Source organism: Antechinus flavipes, chromosome 1, assembly GCF_016432865.1.
Source record: "Antechinus flavipes isolate AdamAnt ecotype Samford, QLD, Australia chromosome 1, AdamAnt_v2, whole genome shotgun sequence".
NCBI classification, from domain to species: Eukaryota; Metazoa; Chordata; class Mammalia; order Dasyuromorphia; family Dasyuridae; genus Antechinus; species Antechinus flavipes.
In genome coordinates this window covers 79,907,704-79,934,294 of record NC_067398.1, presented here as the reverse complement: position 1 = coordinate 79,934,294, position 26,591 = coordinate 79,907,704, and the positions used below count along the sequence as shown (strand labels likewise).

The 26,591-nt window shown below is 39.0% G+C and overlaps 1 protein-coding gene across 1 annotated transcript in view; it reads left to right on the top strand.

The window, feature by feature from the left end:
• Positions 1 to 26,356, top strand: part of ITIH3 (inter-alpha-trypsin inhibitor heavy chain 3) — a 29,090-nt gene extending 2,734 nt beyond the window's left edge. The window contains exons 3-22 of the mRNA XM_051984929.1: positions 559 to 725; positions 2,926 to 3,030; positions 6,860 to 7,022; positions 7,838 to 7,948; positions 8,571 to 8,696; positions 9,676 to 9,792; positions 11,718 to 11,886; positions 15,013 to 15,138; positions 15,576 to 15,757; positions 16,702 to 16,887; positions 17,322 to 17,461; positions 18,462 to 18,616; positions 19,132 to 19,134; positions 20,665 to 20,691; positions 20,944 to 20,991; positions 22,630 to 22,743; positions 23,388 to 23,592; positions 24,386 to 24,558; positions 25,675 to 25,786; positions 26,143 to 26,356. Coding sequence (XP_051840889.1) covers positions 559 to 725; positions 2,926 to 3,030; positions 6,860 to 7,022; positions 7,838 to 7,948; positions 8,571 to 8,696; positions 9,676 to 9,792; positions 11,718 to 11,886; positions 15,013 to 15,138; positions 15,576 to 15,757; positions 16,702 to 16,887; positions 17,322 to 17,461; positions 18,462 to 18,616; positions 19,132 to 19,134; positions 20,665 to 20,691; positions 20,944 to 20,991; positions 22,630 to 22,743; positions 23,388 to 23,592; positions 24,386 to 24,558; positions 25,675 to 25,786; positions 26,143 to 26,293 — 2,580 coding nt within the window. The 3' untranslated portion in view covers positions 26,294 to 26,356. The remainder of the gene's footprint in view (positions 1 to 558; positions 726 to 2,925; positions 3,031 to 6,859; positions 7,023 to 7,837; positions 7,949 to 8,570; positions 8,697 to 9,675; positions 9,793 to 11,717; positions 11,887 to 15,012; positions 15,139 to 15,575; positions 15,758 to 16,701; positions 16,888 to 17,321; positions 17,462 to 18,461; positions 18,617 to 19,131; positions 19,135 to 20,664; positions 20,692 to 20,943; positions 20,992 to 22,629; positions 22,744 to 23,387; positions 23,593 to 24,385; positions 24,559 to 25,674; positions 25,787 to 26,142) is intronic.
• The last annotated feature ends 235 nt before the right edge of the window (positions 26,357 to 26,591 follow it).

Below are 26,591 nucleotides of genomic sequence, written 5' to 3'. Positions count from 1 at the left end.
TTCTAGGCTTATCTCATATTATTCTCTCTCCCCCTCATACCCTCTAGGTTTCAGCCACACTAGACTGTCCATCCTCCAAACACACCTTAAGATCTTCTGCCTCCTGCCGTCATGAGTTCCTGATGTTCCTTATGCCTGGAATGCCCATCTTCCCCTTCTTTACCTGTTGAATTTCTGCCCAATCCTAAAATACAGTTCAAATGCCACCTCCTTCAAGAAGTGTTCCCTATTCTTCTGGCCAGTGATAATGTTCCCCTTTGGGCCCAATATAGCACTGTTTATCCTTCTGTGGTGTATTTATGTATTGTTAAATATTAGTTTTATTTATATTGGTGTCTTGTCCTATTAAGCTCCATGAGGATATGGTAACTCCCCCATTATTTAAAACAGAGATCTGCACACAGTAGGAACTTAATCAAAATTTGTTAAGTATTACTGAATCCCAACTCCCATTCTGACTCCTGAATGGATAAATGAACAAAAAAGTATTTATTAAGTATTTTCTATGTAATCTGATGTCTCCATCCTGCTATCCTTTCTTTATTTCTCCCTGGACAGGTTGTGGATGGCATTGAAATATATAGCACCAAGATCAACTGCAAAGTGACCTCCCGTTTTGCCCATAATGTAGTCACGACAAGGGCTGTCAATCGTGCAGACACTGCCAAGGAGGTTTCCTTTGATGTGGAGTTGCCCAAGACAGCTTTCATCACCAACTTCACTATGTAGGTATTGTTGGTTGGTATTCCCTGTTCTAGATGCTTTCTCTATGTCCTTTCATTGATCAAACCCTACCTGGCCCTGCCATATCCTGTTCTGAACCCCTCAGTATCATTGAAGGTTAGGACATCTATGTCACTTTACATCAATTTTAGGATTTTTTTTTTTTTTACTATCTTCCCTGTTTGCTTGTGCATCAGATTAAAGGTTCCTTATTTAGTACATCTTATGAGCCAGCCCTTAGATAGGCAATAAGGGACCTCCAGAAGTAAGAGAGAATCTTTAAGACAAGATCATGGTTTTTTTCCCTTAGACTAAGAGGCCAAATTCCTCCTCAAGACAAGAGGTGTCTCCACCTCAAATTGGGGGTTCCCTGAGACAGAATGAGTCAGTTTCTGTTTTCTCTCCTCTCCTCACTTTCCTAACCCTCAGTCTATTGAAGTGAGCCCAGTAGATATCCAATGAATGTTGCATAAACATATCAATATGGTTGCAATAAAGATTAAAATTGGGACCCTCAAGTAAATAGAATCTTTTGGACAGAATCCTTAGGGGGATGAGATGGATGGTGATTCTACAAAAGAGATGGAGAGGAGAGGTCAGGTAGGTGGGAGGAGAACCAGGAGAGAGGAGTGTCATGGAAGCTAGAGAGGAAAGGGTATCAAGAAATAGAACATGGTCAATAATATCAAAAGTTGTCAAGTGGTCAAGAAAAATGAGAACTGGACAGGGTTGAGGGAAAGGTGAGAAGGTGAAGGCAGACGGAATAAGAAACATTTTCTAAAAGAAGTGAAGGAGAAAAAGATAAAATGATAGTAGAGTCTAAGGAAGGTTTTTTTTTAGGGGAGCTGCTTTTGTTATTTAGGATGGATGCTGTGTTTATAGGCTGAGTGGAAGAACCCTGGAGAGAGAAGAAGGGCTAGAGAGAAGAAATGAATATGATAGAGAGGTGATGATTGATGGACCAAGTTCCTAGAGGGGACAGAGGGCACAGGATCATGGGTACCAATGACAACTCTGGTGGAGTGAACCTCTGGAAAAGGGCAGAGCTTTCTCATTTTTTGAGGCTGGAAGAGAGGAGAAAAGAATGGATAAGGACACTGAATGCAGCAGAGTGATTCTCCTTGCACTTCTATTGTTTTGTGAGACTGTTAGTGTTTTTAGAGACTGGCATCCCTATCTATCTGGGGACCCATTTTCTAACTATGTTCTGAGCATACAACTAAAACCTTTAGGTCCTTGGCTTTTTCTTTCTTAGATTCTTCCTAGAGAAGCAAAACCAGGACATATCACCAAACTGAAAAGTTGGGAAAGAATAGAAATTCTGTCAGTTGTGATCCTAGACAAATCATTTAACCCTGATTGCCTACAAGAAAAAGAAAGCAAGCAAGAAAGAAAGAGAAGGAAAAGGGAGGGAGGGAAGGAAGAAAGGAGGAAGGAAGAAAGGAAGAAAAAGAAGGGAAAAAAGAAAGAGAGAAAGAAAAAGGAAAAAAATTCTATTAGCTATTTGCATTACACAAAACTATTTTGAATAGTCCTTATATCAATTGTCTAATTGATTCCTACTAGCTTCTTTTTTAAAAAATAGCTTTTTATTGACAAAACGTATGCATGGGTATTTTTTCAACATTAACCCTTGCAAAAACTTCTGTTCCAACTTTTCCACTCCTTCCCTCCACCCTTTCCCCTAGATGGCAGGTAGTCCCATACGTGTTAAATATATTAAAGTATATGTTAAATATAATATAGGTATACACGTTTATAGAATTGTCTTGCTAAACAAGAAAAATTGGATTTAGAAAGAAGGTAAAAATAATCTGGGAAGAAAAACAAAAATACAAGCAAACAATAACAGAAAGAGTGCAAATGCTATGTGGTGGTCCACACTCATTTCCCATCCTACTAGCTTCTTAGAGGGCATTATAAGGCATAGAAAGACTCTTTGCTTCAATACAACTAAATGATGGCTCAGGGAATCTTTGAGGCAGGGGAGATGAAATCAGTCAAGTCCAAAAAAATAAAGCAGATTTGACAACTAACTGATGGGCACTTTTATGAACTAGCAAAAGAGGTGAAACTCCTCCATTGTAACAAAAGAATGATAACATTCTCTGCTAAGAAGTGATAGTAAGGAGCATCAGGGACTTAAGGTTCTGGACAGTGGGAAGCAAAAATGACTGCTATACATCTTCTTCCTGACAACAGGACAATTGATGGCGTCACCTATCCTGGAAATGTGAAGGAAAAAGAAGTTGCCAAAAAGCAGTATGAGAAAGCTGTGTCCCAGGGCAAGACGGCTGGCCTGGTAAAGTAAGTGGAGCCTGGGAAGGGAAGGGCATCTGGTACTGAGGCTCCCTGAAGCCCATTGTGATGAGCCGCGTGGGCTTGGACTCCCCCCAGACCCTTAGCTTGGGCTGGTTCAGGTCACCTTTCATCCTTTGTTGAAATACGTCCTCTTCCCTCATCTGGCCTTGCTGGTCTCTGATGTACATACATAACATGGGTATCCACATATTGAATAGGAAGACTGCTTTCTGTAGATATCTTCTTGGTACATAATGGTTTCTATATTGTCTTTCCCATTAGATTGGGAATTCTCTGAGGTCAAGGATCGTAATGCTGAATAAACATGTGTTGTCTTAATTTAACTTAAGAACTAGATAATTAGTGGGCTTGGAATCAGGAAAATCTGGGTACAAATTCTGCCACTTATTATGATCCATGAGATCCTGGACTTAATCTCAATGAATCTAGGACTTAACTATATTATGTTATAGACTTGCTGCTATCTACAATGTGGAGGGAGTGTCCTTATTAGTCTCCTTGAAGAGCCCTTTGTAGGGACTGGGTCACTGCCCCATTTCTTATTTTTATACCAGAGTAAGGGTTTTGTTCTGGGAATCTGGCCTCTCATGAGAGGGCGTGCCCTTTTCCACACACTCTTCTCATCAAAAACATTTGGGCATCTAGCTGATGCAGTGGATAGAGCACAGAAACTGGAGAAAGGAAATTCTGAGTTCAAATACAGCCTCAGACACATTTTAGGTGTGTGATTGTGAGCTAATTATTTAACCTCTGTCTCAATTTTCTCATCTGTAAAATGGGAATAGTAATAAGACCTCCTTCCCTAGGTGATTGTGAGAATCAAAGAAGATAATTGTAAATTGTTTAGCACAGTACCTGGCACTTAATAAGTGTTATTTAAATTATTATTATTAGTTATAAAGTTCAGTGCTTGGCATATAGTAGGAGCTATATAAATATTAGTTGTTATTCTTCCTACTTCCCCTCTACAATCCTGTGTCTCTTTCTGGATCTATCTGAAGTTCTATGACCTTTGCTTTATTTTAAAACTAGGAGTTTTAAATCAAACTAGTAAAAGAAATCGTAGAAAATAAAATGAGCATGATTATTTAAAAATGAAATTTTATGGAATAAAAAATAATATCAAAGTATTTGCAATTCTGGTTCTGCTGGTTTCACTTTATATCTCTTCATAAAGGTCTTTCCAAATTTCTTTCATATTTATCTCTTGTATCTCATTGTATTTAATCATAGGGCTTCTCCATTTTGATGGATCTGGACTTTCATAGATATTGGTACTTCCCCCCACCCTCCCTAGAGCAGTTCTTCTCATGGGTTCTTCTTGTCTGTCCTCACAAATCCCCAACATGCGGGGGGATGCCAATAGATCTCTTTTCATTGCTTGAATACAGAATACAAATCTTGTCCATTGGTTATTATCCCTCACATTTCCTACATGATTTAACTACCTTTGCAGTCATATAATATACACAGCTCTCTGAGTACTTTTTTTTTCTGTAATTTGTCATTTGGTACTGTGTCGCAATCTGCTCACTTCTACCATAAGGTTCTTCATTGCCCTATGGGTGACCTGAAATTTTTATGTTTTGGAGTTTGGGGAATTCCATGATTTATAGCATCCACCAAACAATATTGTTTAAAAGATAGGTTTTCATTTCAGAAAGAAGCTTGGGATTTTTAAAAATATTGTGCAGTTTCTCAAAAGCAATTCTGTGTTCCTCTTCTGTTCAATTCTGGGCCCAACACATTACTCATTTGCAGTGTTAGTCCAAGATAATATACACTTATATACCAGCTTGATAAATTGTCCATTCAGCACTATATCCTAGTCTGGACCAACCATTCTTCACTTACTTGGTTTTTCCTTTGTAGATGTTTAGATCAAATACTTTTGAATGATTATGGGCTGGCTCTGAAACATTCTGGGGCTTGATGCAGTCAAGACAATGCCATCTACCAACAGAAACATATGGCGAACTTTATGTTCCCCTTTCATTTGGTTAACTGTATTCTGATTGGTGGACATGCAAGTTATTTGCAAATTTTTACCATTACAGATGGGGCAGATATATTTTAGATACTTTTGTTTGCTCTCTTTATTATCCTTTGAGGATCTAGCTAGCAATAGAATCCTGCTGGGCCAAAAAAATGACCCTTTTTATAGTTCTTAATATCTTTGTTATGCTACTGTCCAAAATGTTTATGTAAGTTTGCAGTCCCATAAACAATGCATTTTTTCCTATCTCTTCACTATGGAGTATCCTTTTTGTTATTTTTGTCATTCTAGTAAGGAATTTTCATAATTATTAGTGAATTTGAGCGTCTTTTCATATGGTTATAAGGAGTTTGTATTTCCTTCTTAAAAATCAAAAACTCATGTTCATTGCCTATTGCTATTGGATAATGTGTATTCTTAATCTTATGTTCATCAGTTCTACATAGATTCTGGATGTCAGCATCTGATTTATTTCCTGAAAATATATTTACTAATGCATTTCTTCCCTTTTAAAGATTTTATTTTTATTGTGTAGAATCTTATGTTTGAATAATCTTATTCATTTTATTTTCCATAATTTCTTCTACTTGTTTGACACAAATGCTCCACCACTTCATAGCTTAAAAAATTATTTTCTTTTACTCCTAAAAATGATTTTAAAATACTTTGCTGAAAAGTTGTTTGTTATGATATATGTATTAAATATAATTTGTTTTTGCTTTGTTTTGCTATATAGCTGTCCAGTTTTCCTAAATATTTTCATTTTAAAAATGATTCCACTATTGGATTCAGAATGCAGATTGAAGTTTCTTTCTTTCTTCATTCCTTCCTTCCTTTGTTTCTTTTGTTCTCTCCTTCTCTCCCTCCCCCCCACCCGTGTGTGTGTGTGTGTGTGTGTGTGTGTGTGTCTTTCTTTCTTTTTTCCCAACAAAAGATCAACTAATCTCTGTTTAACACCATAGGATCAAAATTTATATTTGAAATGAATTTTAGAATTTTAGTCCATCTCTTTCATTTTACAAAGGAGGAAACTGAGGCCCAGAAAAAATGATTTTTTTCAGGATTGCAAATGAATTACAGCTAGAATCAGGATTTGCTATACTTTCTTTGCTATATATTTCTTTTCTTTTAAAGATATTGTTTTTATTGTATAAAATCTGATCTTTAAATAATCATGCCAATTTTATTTTTTGATTTCTTTTACTACTTTGACACAAATGTTCCACCATTCCATAGCTTTAAAAAGTTCTTTTAGTTTTAAAAATGATTTTAAAAACATATTGCTGATTCAATTAGTTTATTGTGGTATATGTATTACATATGGTTGTTTTTAATTAGGATTAAGTGACTTGCCCAGAGTCACACACCTAGTGTTTGGATCTATTCTCATTTTAGGACTGGTGCTCTATTTACTGTCCCATCTAGCTGCTCCCTAGAGTCAGGATTTGAACTCAGGTTACTGAGTTCTAAATCCAATGCTATTCTTATCTGAAAGCTTCCAGTGCTAGGAAGCTCATCAATTTCCATGCTGTCCATTCCATTCTATCATTGAGCAGCTCTAATCATTAGCTGGCTCTTTCTCACTTTGACCCAAAATCTGCCTGCCTAGTTTTCAACTCTCTGGGACCAATCAGGAATTTCCCCCACAGTATATAGTCCTTTAGCGACGAGGGGCCAGTAGTCCTCTCCTCAGTAACTCTGCTTTTCTTCAGGTTAAACAAACCAGTTCCTGCTGATTGGGGCAAGGATGAGAGGGATGTGTACGTGCCTTTCAGTACCGGCACGTACATGTTTTGTCTCTGTCTTGTCTTTACCCAGAGCCTCAGGAAGAAAACTGGAGAAATTCACTGTCTCTGTGAATGTGGCTGCTGGCAGCAAAGTCACTTTTGAGCTGACCTATGAGGAGCTGTTAAAGCGGCACAAAGGAAAATATGAGATGTACATCAAGGTTCAGCCCAAGCAACTGATCAATCACTTTGAGGCAAGTGCCTGGCGAGGAGATGTAGCTTCAGAGGAAAGCAGGGGCAGGATGGGACAGAGCTGATGTCCAGAGGCTACAGGAGGACCAGGGACAGGGGCATTTCTGCTGGCAGACATTGGGAAAGGGACTTGGCTGGCCCAGAAAGGTACAATCCAATGTCAAGGACAGAGAAGCTAAGGTCCTAATCAATAGCCAAGGGGAACAGGTGAGCATCAGAGGTAAATCTGAGACCAGAACATATAGGTCAGAAGTAAAGGGGAGGAGAGATAGGAGGCTGAGAGAAGAACCAATGTCGCCACAATAATAATTGTTATTTAAAGATTATAAAGCATAAAAAACAAAATTACATGTAGTAGATGAATAAACCTGTTAAAAAGTACAAAATCTTCAGTACTACAATATAAAATTGAAAAAAGTATATAAATTAAACCAAAAGCCATATTTCAGTTCTTTTTTGGAAGATAATCAAGTAAGTAATGTGAAAAAATTATAGCTTTTTATTTTTCAAAATACATGCAAAGATAGTTTTCAATACTCACCCTTGCAAAATTGTGTATTCCAAATTTTTCTCCCTCCTTCCCACTTTCCCTGTCCCCTAGGTAGCAAGTAATCCAAATAAGTTAAACATGTGCAATTCTTCTAAACATATCCCCACATTTATTAAGTGCATAAAATTCTAAGCTCAGAATTTCAGGCAGATGTGAATCTGTGGAGTAGGTCTTTTGGAGATACCAAGTCCTTCTCATTGTTCCCAGAACCACACTAATTTGACCTTATTTTTTTTACCTTCCCCCTCTCCTTTCCTGGTATTGTAGATTGTGGCAGACATTTATGAGCCCCAAGGGATCAAAGAACTGGACGCTGATGTTTCCTTTATCACCAATGACCTAATGAATGTCCTCACAAAGTCCTTCTCAGGGAAAAAGGTATTGTAAACCATTAAGTGCCTAAAGAGTGGATGATATGTCCATCTATCACTGTCTCCATGTTACCATGAGGATACAGAGAATTCCAGTTTGGGGGCTGGGGATCCAGAAATTTATTCATAGCATAAATCATAGGAATGATCTGCAAAAGGAAAGATGAAAGCAGAAGATCTCAAGTAACCTTCCCAAGATAACACAAAGAGTGGATGAAGGAAATAGCCCCCAAACTCATCTCCCAACTGCTGGATCAAGGGTTGTTTTTTTCTTTTTCCCTTAGACCTTGATGCTTCTCATCCATTGATAAGAATTTTGGGATCCTAGAATCTCAGAGTTGGAAAATAGTTCAAGAAATATATTTCAATCCTTACCTGATGTAGGAATCTACTCAATGATTTCCTCAGAAAGTTGTCATTCTTTACTCTTCTTCTTCCAAGGTGGTTATTATTGGACAGATCTCAGTGTTAGGATATTCCTTATATTGAGCCAAAGTGGAGCTCTCTGGAACTTTCACCCCTACATCCCCATCTTTCACTATGATTCACTGGAACAAAGTCCCAAATGCCAAGACTGTTATCCTTCCAACTTTGACATCACTTAATCAATCTTCCTCCCTCTTCTTCAGGGTCATGTGTCCTTCAAGCCAAGTTTTGATCAGCAACGCTCATGTCCAACTTGCTCCACTTCTCTCTTGAATGGGGACTTCATAATAACATATGATGTAAACAGAGAACAACCTGGGAATGTGCAGGTAAATCATACCTTTTGAAGAATCACTTGTTAGATGGAGACTTGAGTGTGGTTCTGGGCCCTCTGGTGGAATCATGACGAAGTGATCACTATAGAGGAAGGCATAATGTTGGGTTGTGAGTCTGTCTACTCTTTCTATCACCCAATCACAGCTTTCTTTATTCACGATGAAGGCATCCAGGTACCAGCATCGTCCATTAATTTGCCTAAGACAAACTGTTTACACTGAACTCCTTCCCCAAAAGGGAAGAAATAGCCAATCAGTTCATCAGCAAGCATTTATTAAATGCCTACTAATTTGCCAGACACTATACTCATCTCCAGGGACATAAAAACAAGATTAGAAATAGTCCCTTCTTCTAGGAGCTTACATTAAATAGGAAAAGATAACATGCACATAGGTGAATATATAAAAAATAAATATGAGAGTTTGGAGAAGGCAGGTAGAGGTGAAGATACTACTAGCATTTAAAGAAGTCAGGAAAGTTTTCATATAAAAAGTAGCTCTTGATTTGAGACCTGGAGGAAATCCAATAAGTAGAGGTATGGAAGAAGTACACTCCCGGAAAAGGAGTCATTCAGCATGAAGATTTAGAGATAGGAGACGGATGCAACTTAGTGAGGAACAATTAGAAGGACAGTTTGACTAAACCATGGAGTGAGAGAAGTTATTTATAGTAAACATAGAAAGGGCTTTAAATGCCAAAGAAAAGAATTTATTCTTAGAGGTCATAGGGAATCCTGGGATTTATAGAGTAGGGGAAGGTCATGGTCAAGTCTGCTTCTTAGGAAATAACTTTGACAATAATGCAGAGGATGGGTTTGGAGAGGGGAGACACTTGAGTAAAGAAACTAATTAGCAGATTGTTGCAATAATCAGGTGACAGGTAATAAGTGTAGAATAATGAGATGGGGATTGAGTTCAAAAATTTTGTAGAGTTAAAAACAGTAATATTTGACAACCAATTGTTTTTTTTCAGATTGTCAATGGATATTTTGTGCACTTCTTTGCTCCCCAAAACCTTCCCATTGTGCCAAAGAATGTGGTCTTTGTCATAGATATCAGTGGATCCATGTCTGGTCGGAAGTTGGCCCAGGTATATGATTATTCTGTAGAAAACACCAAGGAAAGGAGAAAGTGACACAAGTGTGAAAAATCTGTCATTTATTGTGTTGCTGGAAGGAATCTGGCTGAGGGTACTATTAGGGACATCCATGCCTTCACGATGAACCTGAGACATCCTTGACCAGGCAGACATTATCACCTGCTCTGCTAAATTGGGAAGCAACAAGACATACCTTCTCCCTTCTTCAGAGAGAAACAAATTATCTAGGACAATGCACATATGAACATGAATCCCCTTGATCACACGGAGGCTCCCAATGACTCACTACTTCTTAAGGCGCCATTATTCCTGGTTTTGCTCTTCAGGAACCAAGCAGAATAAAGTGGTATATAGTGAGTGCTGCACTTGGAATCAGAAAGACCTGCTTTCAAATTTATCTTCGGACTCATTTAGCTTATATGTAAAATGAGGAGATTGGGCCAGACGGTCTCTGCTGTCCCTTTCAGCTCCAAATCTACAATTTTACATCTATCCTTTCTAAATTTTTCTTTTTCAAAATGATTATTATTAAGGCCAACCAAGATCTCTTTAAAAGCTAAGTTTCACTTAGAGTTCTCTCTCAACCTTGTGTTTTTTGCACATTTGATAAACATGTCATTTATGCTTTCATCCAAATAATTGATAAAAATGTTGATCAGTAGAGGACCAGGGACAGACATCTTGGACACTCTTTTATAAAAATCTTTCTCTTGACATTGATCCCTTAGTCTTTACTTTTAGGGTCAAATAATTCAATGAGTTCTTAATTCCAGGTATATAAGGTCTACAATATTCCCTTTATCTACTAATCTATTGACCTTATAAGAAAATTAGGTCATTCTCTCATGGAATTTCTTGATGGACTTGTGTTTATTCTTACCAATCATCTCTTCCTTTTCAAATTACTCACAAACCATCTCTTAATCTCCTTTTCATTTCTTCTACTTTTTTCTTCCTTTCCCTTCCCTTCCCTTCCTTTCTTTTCCATGATTATTTTTCAAACACCAACAAAAATTCAGCCAACACCCCTCCCAATTCTTTTCTGTAGTTTCTCTGAACTAGTGACTAAAATTATTAAAGGCAGCTAGTTCTCTTATGATTTCTTCACTTATCTTAGATTTTAACTCGTTACTTGTTTTTTGTACTATCCTTTCTTTTCCAAAAATTCTTTTTTCCCTCCTAAGGCAATTGGGATTAAGTGACTTGCCCAGAGTCACACAGCTAGGAAGTGTTAAGTGTGTGAGATCAGATGTGAACTCAGCTCCTCCTGACTTCAGAGCTGGTGCTCTATCCACTGAACCACCTAGCTGCCCTCCCAAAATTCTTTTAAAAAGAAAATACAGAATGTTTTTTGTGTGCACTGCTATTACCCTCTCCCCCTTAATATTTTCTTTGATCTTCCTCTTTATACTTAATTCCTAGTAGTAACTGATACAAATAGTAACTTAAACTTTGCAAAATAATACACAAACTCAAGTTCATTTGATTCTCATAAATCTTTGAGATAGGTACTATTATCCTCATTATATAGATGAGAAAACAGTCTCCAGAAGGTTGAATGCCTTTCCCAGAGTCACTTAGTTTAGGAAATGTCTGAATTAAACTTCAAATATAGGTTATTCTGACTCCAAGTCAAAAGTCTGTCTGAGGCCGCTAGATGATGCAGTGGATAGAGCACCAGCCCTGAAATCAGGAGGACCCGAGTTCAAATCAAGCCTCAGACATTTAACACTTCCTGGCTGTGTGACCCTGGGAAAGTCAACTCCAATTGTTTCACACAAAAAAAGTTTATCCACTAAGTCATACTGGTCTTGATACTTAAAAAAAAAAAAGAGTGCCATCCTTTGTATCAATCTAGTAGTTCCTTGCCCTTGTGTCTTTAAATGAAAACAACAAACCTGCCCTCTCTCTTACAGACAAAGGATGCACTTCTCCATATCTTGAGTGATGTAAAAGAAGATGACTTCCTGAATTTTATCCTGTTTAGTTCAGATGTGACCGTTTGGAAAGAAAATATGGTCCAAGCTACTCCTGAGAACCTCAAGGAAGCAAGAAACTTTGTAGAAAACATGCAGACCACCGGATGTAAGGAATCGTCAGCCCAGTTGGGCTTCATGTACCCCATTCCATCCTCAAAAACCCCCTTGTTATCTGGTCGTCTGTCCTCCAGATCAGGGTGGGGTTTGACTTAACAATCACAATCATCTCTGTGCTAAGTCTTACTGCCTAAAGTATTCCTGGCTAAGTCGGGGGTTCTGGGAAAGCAACCTATGAGTGAATCTTTAAGAGGAAACTTCTTAGGCTCAAATTCTCTTAGCCAAGCAGGACAGTGACCCAACTTTTGGATAATACCATTAATTCAGTAGATGTCCCTTATCAAATGTCTTCTAGTTCCCTTCTGGAGCCACGTATCTTCTTGGGTCATGTGTAGAGAGAGAGAGCCAGCTATGGAGAAAAGAATGAGATGATATGATACAATAGTACAAGATGACAGAACTGGATGGACTTTGGAGATCTTCTCATCCAGGGATTCTTAACTGGAATTTGTGAATTATGTCTTAAAACAACACTTTGAAAATTATATTTCAATATTTTCTGATGCATTTCTGCAATTCTGCAGAATTCTGATGATTTTATTTGCAATTCTATGCATTTATTTGATGCACTTAAAAATGCTACTCTGAGGAGAGAAACGTTTTACCAGATTGTCAAAGGATCTGTTGACATCCACAAAACTGGTTAAGAATCCTTGGACTAGTTTAGTTCTCTCATTTCAAAGTTGAAGTTGAAGCCCAGAGAGAGGCACTCTTGCAAAATCAGGCAATGAATTAGTGGCAAAGCCTGATTTCCTGATTCTGCAATTCAGGCCTATTTCCCTTGAACCAAAATACCCCACTGGAGTCTAGGGGTAGGAGGCATTGACGTTATTTGGATCACCCATTAGTAGTCAGGAAATTGGTAAATAAACCTGTCTTGGGATGACTTCCAACTGGGTTCTTGGTTATAAACCCTGATTTTTATAGATGCTACCAGCTGTCACCAAACTGGGAGCCCAAGAGTGTCCCAAGGCTGGAGAGTCCATGGCCTTTGCCAGCATTCTGAGATGATAAAGCAGGGCTCAAAGATGTTTTTAAGGCCTTCTTTGGCTAAGGTGGTTCAGGTCAAGGACATGGGTTTAATCTTCTCTACTTAGCTTCTCTTTAATAAAGTTCTTTTCTGTTCCTCCACTCCCTAATGTCTCCCTTATAGATGCGCTTGGTCACAAAAGAAATCAGGAAAGAAATCTAGATGGTTCATTTCAAGGCCCAGACACATATCAAACAATTAAACAAAACCTACTATGTTTCAGTCACCATGCTAAGCATTGGAGATAAATATACAATAAATGAAACAATCTCTACTCCAGAGGAGTTTATATATTCTGCTGAGATTAGACATCATTCCCATGTTCCCCCAGTCCTACTTCTACAATTCATTCATTATGGGACTTTGATTAAGAATTTTTCTCTCTCTGGGCTTCAGCCTCCTCCATAAAATTAGGGGAATATTTAAATCATCTCTAAAAGGCAGGGTGGTATAGTGGGCCACTAGGACTGGATTTAAATCCCGCATGACAAGCCATGTGTGCTCTCCATACCTTTGTGATCTAATCTGTGAATCTATGAAATGGGAATACATTTGCTTGACCCACCTTTTAAGGTTTTTGTGAAGAAAAATAATTGTGAAATTGAAAGTACTATATAAATGTGAGTTATTTCCAAGTCTAGAATTCTAATTACTATGATTTATCCTATCTTCACTGCCCAGAACACAGCTTTCCAGGGACATATTCCAAAAGGAATATGTCTGAGAATCTCTGTCCCCTGGCCTTCTAAACAGGAGGCTGATTTTAGTCTCTTGTTGGATCCCAGTTTTCTCTCTCCTCTTACAACTATCCTTTCCCCCAAATCAGGTAGATTTGCAGCCACCCACTGACTGATCACCCACTGTTTGTCCTGAAGCTTCCTAGAAACAGGTGGTCCTCTCTGTTGGTCAGCCAGGTGTGCCTTTGTCCTGAATGGGCCATGCTTGCATGAATTCTCATGGTTCTTTCCACATAGCCTCCTAGGTGATCCTATTTTTCCGAACAATAATAATAATGTATTTCTAAGTAAGATTAATAACGTTTATATAGCACTTTAAAATTTACAAACTTTTATGTTACACTATTTCATATCTTCAAAGAGATTATAATCTGCTCCTTGTTTTCGACTTCTGAAGGTTGAGTAGTCATCAATGCTCACCCTATGAAGCTTTTAGTTGAAACCTATGAAATCAGCTTTTACAAGAAGACCTTGGTGGTAGTGTATCTCTAGAAATGGACAGATAAATGAATGAATGATTGCATCTTAGAGCTTTGAAGAAACTCAAATCTTTTCCTCTGCTATAATTTTCAAATCTGAATTTTTCAATCTTAAAATCTCAAATCTTCACCAAATTCAAATTTTTTCCTCTGCTATAAAAGTTATTTATTTATTTTTCAATTAATAGGCATTTTTTTCTCTCTTTTTAAAAGAAAAAGAAACCTTATTGCAAATATAAACAACCAAGCCAAACAAAAAGCATCTGGGATTTTGTAGGTATAGGCACATCTACCAAGGTAGATCAATAACTTTATCAATGGCCATTAAGAGCTGTTATGACCAAAAGAATCCACCACTCAGTGGCCAGCCTGGTGATGTTATAATCTGAATTTAACTAGACTGATGCTTGGGTTACAGACATGCACTTTAGGATAAGATCTATTCTTAAAATCTTTCCAAAAAGGTAGCACCTGCCTACCCACCACAGGTAGCTTACTTCCATAGCTTATAAGGTATCAGTGGAAGACTTCCATGGCAGCCTCCCTTAGGGTAAAGTAATTCCCATCAGAGTGTCTCACACTCATAGAAGGTTTTTACATTTTTCAAGACACTTACACATCCATTGTTACTTGGGAGTCTCATAGAAGCTCAAATGACTTAGGCACAAATATTATTATTCCTATTTTGCAAATGAGGAAAAGGAGGGCAGAGAGTGTAAGCTTCCTCTGAAAGGAGGCTCACAGCTGTATAACTTAGTAGGGGATTTGGGACTAGATCCTACATCTCCTCAGGTGCTCTATCCATCGCAAAGGTGAAGACCAAGAAGTTCTCTTCCAATGGAGCTTTGTCTATTGTCTGTCTGTCATAGTAACCAACATCAATGATGGCCTTCTCAAGGGCATTGAGATGGTGAACAGAGCTCGAGAGATGGGAATCCTCCTTGACAGAAGTACCTCTATAATCATCATGCTGACCGATGGGGAAGCCAATACTGGTAGGTGGCTGAACAGCAGAAAAGGTGGGAGGGGTGAAGGATCATTATGGGAAAATGGCAGGGCTCCTGACAAAGAGACCCCTGTTCTGGTAGGAGGAAGTTACACAGTTGTTGTGGAACTGCAACTTACAATTCAGTGTCTGAGAGTAGCACCTTAAGTGAGTCAAAAAACAAAATCTTTCTATCTCTTTTGCATCCTCAATCCCACAAAGCCAGAAGTTTACATCTCACTCATCTTCTATTCTAGAGGCTCTCTGGGTGGAGGAATTTAATTGTCCAGAGAATGAATCAGATCCTCTGCTAAACATTGTTTATCTCGCCAAGCTAAAAAAAGGATTTCCTAAATTGCTTTCCATTTCCCTTTCTTCAATTCTTAATTCACCCTCTTGTGACCACCTCTGAATCTAGCCCTGACTCATTTACAATCCCTCCTGCAGGAGAAAGTAGAGTTGATAAAATCCAGCAAAATGTGAAGAATGCCATTGGAGGCAAGTTTCCCTTATATAATCTTGGTTTTGGTCATGATGTCAATTATAACTTCCTGGAAAAGATGGCATTGGAGAATCACGGGGTGGCCCGAAGAATCTATGAAGATTCTGATGCAAATTTACAAATGCAGGTACAAGTCCAATCCCAATGTCAGTAAGAAAAAATCCATCTGCCCCTCAGCACCTTGAGCCCAAGAACCAGTCCTTCTATGCTTCTTATTCCTACTTTTAGAATTTTTTGATTCGAACCTGAAAGTCTAAAATTCTATGTATCTGGCTTGCACGATCTGATGATTCTAATGTACCATTATAGTATTCTGTAAGAGACAGAATAGCATAATGGTCAGAAAACTATTCTGGAGTCCACATGAGCTAGCTTTATGGCTTTTCTCTGATGCAACAGCTGTGTGATTAATGGTAAGCCATTAAAATTCTCAGTGCCTGGCAACTATAAATTCCATTTAATTTCTATATCAATGGTGGGAGTTTTTACACTGAGAATTCACTACAAAAAATTAATAATAAATCTGTCACATCTCCTTACCCTACAAGACTCCAAGACTCTGCTACCTCCAGATCCTTTCATTCCCATTTATAAATCTAAGATTCCATGGTTCATCCTTTCATTTCTAAGATCTATAATTCTAATTTACAAGTCTAAAATTTCACATCCTAATTTCTAAACTAAAGATTCTATGATTTTAAACTTCCATTTCAAAGATCTTATGATTTGAATTTACAAGCCTTCAATAATCCTACCTTTTCCTAACATTTCTAATGAATATAATTTCCAAGGCCAAGTTTCCGAATTATTGGGAGTCCCTTATTGGGGTGCAGCAGGGAGCTCGAGCCTGCTGGGCTACTTGAGAGAGTTGTTCTCATCATGACAATATCCATAAATTCTCAGCAAGGTTGCTTTTGCTATTTCTCAATTACAAGGCCACAGTTTCTCTCCTTTTTGGAGTGATTAAAAGCTACATAAACTTTAATGTTCTATTGCTGATACCCTGAGTCACTCAGTGGGACTGCCCCTGGGTGTCAGGGGTGACTATGTCCTGACTCTTATGTTTCTCAGGGTTTCTATGACGAAGTGGCCAACCCCCTGCTCATCGATGTCGACCTGCAGTACCCACAGAATGCCATCAGTGACGTCACCCAGAACAACTACCAGCATTTCTATGACGGCTCTGAGATTGTGGTGGCTGGGAAAGTGGTGGACTTGGAGACCAACAGCTTCGTGGCTGATGTTAAGGGACATGGTGTGAGTCACTCTCTGGATTGGGAGTCTGGAACTGGGCTCCTCATCAGAAGGGAGGCTGTCTTATTGTGGCATCCGACCTTTGCAGCTTGCCAGCTTGGGATTAGGTGCTCAAGATGTTTTCTTGGGAATGACACAGAACTTATTGTTAGGAAATTCACTCACTTACGGTCCCGTCTCCCTTAGCTTCCTCCTCTGGAAATTTGGGAACCCAATGGCAATCACCTCTCTGTATGAAGTACATTGGCAATCACCTCTCTGTATGAAGCACTCTGTCTGCATAAACATATTAATGGGTCCCATCTAATCAGGGGGGTGACCTGAGACAAGAATTAGGTCCACTGCCTTGGGCCTTGATTTTCTGCTGAATATAACACTCCCTCCCCCATTTCTGCCAAGACCAGGATGTTGACCCATTCTTTTTCCTCTCTTCCAAGGCTTTAAATGACCTGACATTCACAGAAGAAGTAGACCTGAAGGAGATGGAGGAAGCCCTTAAGGAGCAAGAATACATCTTTGGGGACTACATTGAGAGACTCTGGGCCTACCTCACAATTGAACAGCTCCTGGAAAAGCGGTAACCCTATTTATACCTCTCTTCTAACTAGCACACTGAGGCAATCGTGAAGACCCTGACTCAGGGTCTCTTAAGACTCTTGAGTTCATTTGGATGAGGTCTGATTTTTAGAGCCTTCCTTAGGCTCTATGACCTCTGGTCTCTGACTCATTTATTCTGAAATAATCTCCAAATTCACCTTGTGTCTACGTTTATACAAAGGGAGTTAGTAGGGGTTCCTAGCTCCTATATAAGCACATTTAGTTAGATATGCATATAAACAGAAGACAATTTTTATTCTGCCTTAAAGAAATATGGAAGATTTAAAAGTACTCACAAAAAATACAGAAAAAACCCCCAGAAAGTATTTATTATAGCCCATCAGCTCTCCTTACGAGAGAACTGATCATGAGGTAGTTAGCAGGGTTACACTGATTTTCGGGTAAAATTTCTCTCTTTTACACAGTTCCTTCCAGACTCATATACCTTGTTATTTGGGTTAACTCTAGAAGAATAGATAGACAAACTTCTTCCCACTGGACCTGCACCATTCAAATAAGTCACTATAAAAGTGGAGGATGCTTCTCTTCTTGCTCTCACCCCATCCCTCAAGTACTGAACTCACCTGGTAGGGACTGAACCCAATGCCCAGATCTGCAATGGCTTACCTTTTTTGGCTCAGTTTTAGGAGACTTACTTTTAGGAGCGAATGTTGAACTGAGCTGAGATCCATAAATAGACCTCTATGGCCAGCTACTTGAAGATCATTGTCTCTATGCCAACCTCCAGTTATCTCAGAGCCCAGCACTGTTGCTAGGGAACCATCCATCCCTGAGTGGTCATGAGGCTCCCATGCCATATGTGGCTTCAGAAAGTTCAGTTTTATGCATTAACAGGATTTCCACAAATAAAGCTTCTAGGGAAGGGAAAATCAGAGTACTATTACATTAACATTGGCGTAGGGAAGGAGTTTTGGTTGCACCTGTCCAGGAAGTTTACCCCTTTGTCCATTCCCTCACAGGAAGAATGCTGAGGGGGAGGAAAAGGAGAACCTGACAGCCCAAGCTCTGGATCTGTCCCTAAAGTACCACTTTGTGACACCACTGACATCCATGGTGGTCACCAAGCCTGAAGACAATGAAGAAACACAGTCTATCGCAGACAAGCCTGGTGAAGGTAGGGGGCCAGACACCATGCTTTGCAAGGAGCCCAGACCAAAGGCACCAGGAAGCTGGCTTGGGTAGGACTAAGGTTCAGATAAACTGAGAATATCTACAATCTAAAGACTTTGGAGACAGTCTAGAACACAGTCGAGAGACAGTGGAATATAGTACAAAAGGTTACTACTGGTCTGGAAATAAGAAGACCTGGGTTCAACTCCCTATGGTGTCATTAATTTGGGACTTTGGGCAGATCACTTGGCTGCTATGAGCCTCAGGTTCCACCCTCTATAAAAGATAGGTATTAGACAAGGTGACTTTTAAGCACAGTTCCACTAGTTAAAGCTTTGGTTCTAAACTATATCCAGTCTGAATTTATCCATTTTCAGCATGAATGAACCATGTCTTTGTTAATTCAAAATTTGGCAAAAAAAAAAAAAAAATAAGGCAGTAACTGCCTTCAGTTTCTGTACAACTAACCACTTTTGACTTCTTTTCTTTTCCCCCATCACTTGATTGCCTGGAAAACAGAAGGTAAGTCTTGATATCTGCTTTTGCCTGGGGCTTGTTAAGGGGATCATGGAGAAACGGTGGAAATGGCAAAGAAATAGAAAAACTTCTCCCAAGTAATATCCAGATTTCCTTAAGCTCCTATGCCTTTTGGTTTCTGGACCCACACTCAATAGCTCTAGATCCCCTGGCATTGTCAAAAGTTAAATTAAATATCAAAAGACCGAGCTATGGTATCATTCATATTACTCACCTCTGTATGTGATGGAAAGAGCACAGTAAGTGAGGGGATCTAGTCTTAAAATTGTCATTAACTTACTATGTGAGTATGAGTAACTTCCCCTCTTTTGGCCTTAGTCTCCCCATTTGTAAAATGACCTACAATGTTGACCTATATGGTTGCCATGATCCAGTGAGGTAATGAATGTGAAAGAACTTTGGCAAATCTCTCCCCCCAACCAACATAATAATTTTATGCACTAACAGCCTGATATTCATGGCCTCTTTGGAGCTACTAGTCTTTCTCCCAATTCCTCCCTTATCAATAGTGTCATAAAGGGATTCCCAACCCCCTTCCCACTGTTTCACAAAGTTTATCTCTTAGGTGCCTCAGATGGTATGGCCTTAGGTCCTCATGCTCAGGACACTCAGGGAGGCTGTAGACCAGTTACATTAGAATAGCTATGTTATGGGAGAAAACCCAAGTTGGAAACTATTGATTTGGAAATGGGAGAAAGAGGGTGGACTCCTTCCCAAATAATAGGGAGACAGTGTGGTGAAATGAAGCTATTCCTCCTGGAGAAATATTTGGAGGCAGAAGGCTTGGATTCAAAACTAGAGTCTGCCAGTTACACAGTCTGACTTTGGACAAGTTCTTAATCTCTGATTCTCAGCTCCCTCATCTTTAAAATAAAGAAGAGGATACTAGTACTACCTGCCTCATAGGATGGTCTTGTAAATTTAGGGCTATAGAAATATGAACCATCAGAGGCAGCTAGTGGATAGAGCACCAGCCCTGAAGTCAGGAGGACCTGAGTTCAAATCTGGTCTCACTTAATACCTCCTAGCTGTGTGACCCTGGGCAAGTCACTTAATCTCAGTCACTTCAGGGGGAAAAAAGGAAAGAAAGAAAGAGAAATATAAACCATCTTTATCATGAGCTATCAGCTTTTCCCTCTGCCCAAAGGCAGGAAGAAAAGAGTGTAAGCAGAAATGTCCCATAATTGGAGATCATCTGGTTCAATCCTTTCATTTTATAGGTGAGAAAGCTGAGGCCTAAAGACATTATGGAATTTGCCCGTCATTGCTCACTAGTAAATATCACAGCTAGGATATGACAATGGTCTCAACAACAAAGTCAGAGCTCATTTTACTATTCAATATGATCGCTCTCTTTTTTAAGGTCTTACCTTTACTGGAGATGTTTTTGCTCCAATGGCCTAGCCCAAGTCCAAAGTCTGAAGGGATCTTATAGAGAGTCCTGGAAGGTAGACCCAAGAGTGGGCCATGAGCCTTGGAGTAAGACTAAAAAACTGCTGTATCTTTCCTTTACAGTGAAGGATGATCAAATCTCCCATGTCTGTGAGTATTTTATTCTGCCAGGGTAAGGGCTAGGATTAAAGAAATGATTTTTCTAAAAGAGTTAGTGACCAAAGGCTGAAGGTGTTTGGGTGAGAAGGCATGTGAACTATCAAAAGATATTCCTCTTTCAAAGACCACAAAAAAGATATTTTCTTTTCTGAAGCATCCAAATCTGGGCATTAATATCAACACTCTGATTGAGGACCAAGCCTTCCTCATGTAATACTGCTGTTTATTCCTATGTCTTTTCAGATGCAACCCAACTTAATTATCAGCCTCCATCCAATCCCTACTACTATGGTGAGTCTCAAGTCTTCTCTGAGCGTTTGGATCCTAGTAGCAGCAGCAAAAGTTCCTTCAGAAAATCCCTTCCTCCCTCTGGGCCAGCATCAGAGGCCTGGGGACCAAAGAGCACACGCAGAGGGAGCTAGTGAAAGGGACCTTGGGGAAGGGGATAAGGTTGGAGAAGTCTTGGGGGAAGGGAAGATGATTTGAGGGTAGAAGTGGATTGAGGGAAATTAAAGGGAGAAAATTTTGGTTGCAGAGGAAGAAGAGATACTTGGTGAGAAAAGATTAGCTGAACCCCACTCCTTTCATAGGACTTTGTACCTCTCTCTTAGCAGAGCTAGCAGAGCTTTGGGGGAAGTATTAAACTGTGAGCCACCCTTCATTAGATCAATAGCTTCCTCAGGATGACAACTGGCTGGATTTTATCCTTTCTTTGGTTTATTAGGAAGCATAGTGTCACTCATGTATTAGGCATCCATTTAAAAAAAAAATATATATATATATAGATAGATAGATTGTATTGCTTGCTGTATAGGGGAGAGGAATAGGAGTGAGGAAAGGAGAAAAATTTGGAATTTAAGGTTTTGTAAAGGTGAATGTTGAAAACCATCTTTGTATATACTTTAAAAATAAAAGTTATTATTATTTAAAAAGAGAAAAAATAAAAATTATATATATGGAAATGAGGTAGTCAGATTAAACTAAAGGAAGAGTTACAAAGAAATCCTATGTGAAGGAAGAGAGAGATGGGGAAAAGAAAGGAAGGGAGGGGGGACAGAGAAAAGCCAGGAGGAAAGATTCAGGTAATGGATTTTAGGTTAAAAACAAAGATAAGATACAATATATTCTCCCACTCTCAACTCTAAGTGAATAAGGATAATAATAGCATTTATATATTGCCTACTGTGTATCAGGCACAGTGCTAAAGCACTCTACAATTATTTTTATTTGACCCTTAGAACCATGCTGGGAGAGGTGAGCTATTATTATCTCATTTTATAGATGAAGAAATTGAAGTAAACTTGCCTAGAGTCTTCCAGTTAAGTAGCTTAGGACTTTCACCCTCTTCATAACCTTTAGTACTATCTTGGGGCAAAGTCAGATCCATAAACCCGTGTCAGGGCCTTTGAGGGGCTGAGTGGTACAACAGAGATTGCTAGGAATCAGGGAAGAGCCAGATCCAAATCTTGCCTCTGATACTTCTTGACTAACTCAATCAATTAACCTCTCAGAGTCTCAGCTTCTCTATCTGGAAAATGGGCACAATAATACCACTAGTGCATACCTCTCATGCTTGTCATGACCATGATATAACACTGGTCAAGCACTTCACGCCCTGTCCCTCCCAAGTGTCTAACCCAGTAGTTCTCAAAGTATGGTCCAGAGAATCTCAGGGGTTCTCTGAAATCCTTTCAGAGAGTCTACAAATTCAAAGTTAATTTTTATTTCTAATATGGTGAATTACTATTAAAATAATATAATTTACTATTATACTATTTATAATATAATAATTATAAATAATTACTATTAAAAATATAAACAAAAACTTTTTGGGCAGATCCTCAATAATTGTTAACAGTATAAAGATACTGAGAAGAAAAGTTTGAGAATCACTGGTTAACCCATTTCCTATCTACCATGTGCCGGCAGTGGATGGAGACCCACACTTTATCATCGAAGTGCCCGAGAAGGACGACGCTCTCTGTTTCAACATTGATGCACAGCCTGGGGTGGTGCTGAACCTCATTCGGGATCCAGACACAGGTGGGAGCTGAGGTGGAGAAAGGCTGGGGATAGATTGGCCCCCAGCATGCTTCTGGTAGGAGCCTTAGGAAGGACAGGGAGACTCCACGGGCTTCTGTCCTAACAGGGACCTCAGATAACAGGTAGACCAAGCACCTTCCTTCAAAGTGGAGGAAGCTGAGCCCCACCGTGCTTAAAAGACGTACCTATAATTAATATTAATAATAGCTAGCGCTCAGTAGGGCTTTACAAAGTGCTTTATATAGGTTCATCTTATATGACATACTTGGGGTCCCATATGTCAGAGACAAGATGGAAGAGATAGTCCTCTGACTTGGGACCCAGTGCTCCTTCCATGGGTCAGTCTGGGGCCTGGGTTAGAAGGATCAGTCAATAAACATTTATTCAGCACTTACTTCGTGTCAGTTCCTATACTAAGCCCTGGGGATGTAAAAGAGACAAAAGCTCTTGAAGAGCTCACAGTCTCATGGAGGAGACAGCATGCAAGCCACTGTATACAAAGCCAATACTGGACGTTAATTTGGGCAGAATCGTGGTGAGTCTGCTGCTGCTGGAGAAAAGTTGATAACTCAGAATTCAGGGAGGGATCGGAGGCTGAGAACCTCGAATCACTCACTAATATTTCTCACTCCACTGCTGCCCAGGTATCACAGTTAATGGGGAGATCATTGGAGAAAAGAAAGCCAGTTCAGAACCAAACAAGAGGAAGTCCTATTTTGGGAAGCTTGGAATTGTTGCCCTTCAGATGGATTTGCAGGTGGAAGTAACACCCCAGAAGATTACCCTGTGGAGTGGAGGCAGGAAAAGCAGCTTTACATGGATGGACACAGTCACTATCACACAAAATGGGTAATTAGATTTTCCAAATGACTCAGTCTGCCCTTCCAGAAACCCTGAATGATCCCTAAAGAAAAACAACAAAGCCGTGGATCACAGAACCTTAGAGCTTCCATCCAATAGAGCCTCCCCATCTTACAGATTAGTAAAACTGAGATCAGAGAGGCAAAATCTACAAAGTTACCGTTAGGAAATAATCTCAAATTTCATTCTGAGAAGCAGTACAAGAGAAAATAGGATTCCGATAAATCCCTGGAGAGTAGACTCTTTAGGAGTTATTAGGAGGAGTTGGGGGTCAGGGAATGAGACCATTCCTCTCACCCTTAAATGGCTGCATCAGAGACAAATTTGAAGGAGTGGTCCATAGGAACTTTTCTGATTCTGACAAAAGTAATAGATGAAGCTGTAAATAGGAAAAGAATAACCACAACAACAGCAATAACAATAACCAATGATAATTTGCTACACTTACGACACTTCATTTTCACAGCTAGAATCCTAGCTGGTGTTCACTACAACCCAATGAGATGGGCAGGGCAGAGACCATTATCCCCCTTTGGTATTTATCATGAAGCTTAGAAAGGGAAAGTAACCTTGATTTGATGGAGTCAGAGAAAGAGATCAAATTGTCTTGTACCCACCCTCCCCCAATGTATAATACAATTGATCTCAGAAGATTTCCAGGAATTCTATTTGTATTCAGGTTCTATCTTTAATTCAGAGATGTTGCTTCCCTTGAATTGGACTTCACACAATGTCTGGGAACAATCTCTCCAACACACGGCAAAAACTTTTTGTTTTTCAGTTTGTCAGTGACCATCAACCGAAAGAAAAACATGGTGGTCTCAATTGGAGATGGAGTCACCTTTGTGATCGTCTTACACCAAGTATGGAAGAAACACCCAATTCACCAGGACTTCCTTGGGCTATATACAGTTGATAGTCACCGGATGTCAACAAAGACACATGGACTGCTGGGTATGAGTCTAAGCGTATTTTAGAGCCAAAGACCTTAACATTTTGGGGCAATCTGGTGAAGTGTATGTCTCATTTTCAGAACGATGTTTTTAAATACATAAAATAAAATATATAGGATTATAAAAGAAACCAATTATATTGAAATATGGTCATCAAATTTATTATATTTATATGCAAATATATTTTGTGTATTAGAACCTATTTACATATAAATATTAGTATTTATATATTGATATGCAATATATTTTTGAATATACAATATGTATAATATAATATATAATATACATAATAACACAGTATATGTATAAATATATGTATATATATTTAAAGCTCAGAAATCTCAGTTTAAGAACTCCTGCTTTAGGGGGATCCAAGTACTGTGAGTTTGACACAGTCTCCTGTTATAACTCCCTGTATTTGCAAGTAGTGATAATAATGATTACACAAAAGCCTTTCTCTAGAGATTCATCATGATGGGCTCTCAAAGACTATGCTAATGGATCACAAGTTATGAAAAGTTCTACTGAGTGAAAGAGACTTTGAATACTGATGTTGAACTGTGCTTGTTTGTTCATCCTTTCTGAATGTGGAAGAGCTGGTTAACCACCAGATGGTGACTTGTTTTTAGTCACAGTAACTCATGAAAGCTATATCTACTAAGATCTTGAAAGGGATTGCAACTGTCATCTGTGGAAGGAGCAGCCACGTTGCTAAAATCACAGAACCTTAAAGTATTGTCATTATTATAACACTATTTTTGGAAGAATATTATTTGGTTCAAAAACCCCTAAATAATAATGACAATGATGATATTGCTTACTATTTACATAGCACAATAGTTTCCAAAGCACTTTCACAATCATATTTCATTGATCTTCACAACATCCTGGAGAGCTAAGTAGGGGAAAATATTATTCTCCATTTTAAAAATGAGGGAATAAGAAGCTCAGAAAAGTGAAGTCACATACCCAGAATCATACAGCAAATCTGGTAGAGCCATGAATATAGAATTCTCTTGCCTCCTAGATTAACATTTAACCAATCATGTCAAAATAGACATTTTAGGGAAGTGACATAGGAGAATAAGTGTTGATAGTGTGATCTTTCTCTTTCTAGGACAATTCTTTCACCCTTTTGACTTTGAAGTTTTTGATGTTCGGCCAGGATCTGACCCCAAGAAGCCAGATGCCACCATGATTGTGAAAAACCATAAGCTGACAGTCACCAGGTAAATAGGTTCTCCTAAAAACCTAATTTTTCTATAGATCTTGTGAATTTCTGAGGAGTTCCCTTGGGCCACACAGAATTTCCTATGAAATCCCTAGATCATAGTTTTCATAGTTTAGGGGTCTCTTTGGGGGCCCTTTCAGTAAGAGAGACCATAGAAGTATGATTGATCCATGGAGAAGTCCAAGCCCCAAGATGAATATCAAGGGACTCATGCTTCTGTTATTCTACACTGGAATCAGATCTCCAGCACAGGATCCCCCAAATCCCTATCCTGGACAGATCCAGGATCTCCTATATGAACCTGATATCTCACAATCTTGACCAATTTTACAGTGAATCATTTTTTCTTTTCAGGGGTTCACAGAAAGATTATAGGAAGGACTCTGGACAAGGCACCAAGGTCTTCTGCTGGTTTGTCCATGACAATGGATCCGGGCTGATTGATGGTGTCCACACTGACTATATTGTGCCTGATCTATTCTACCATAGTCCAATTCAGTCCTAATCAGACAAACACGCAAAAGACTGGATTCCGAGAGAGCAATAAAGAATATTTTGGCCTTTTGTACACCGTTGTAATCTGTGAAAAGGGGGCTAGCCTTGATGGAAATTATAGAAATGTAAATGCTTAGAAACAATGAAAGATTTTAATAAAAAAAAACAAAGAACAAAAGTCATGCAATAAATCTAGAATCAGAGAATTTCAGAATTGGAAGGGCTTTTAGTTTGACCTATAACTCAATTAAAAATCCCTACTTAACAATCAGTAAGCTGGACCACCAGGGAGAGGGAATGATGGATGC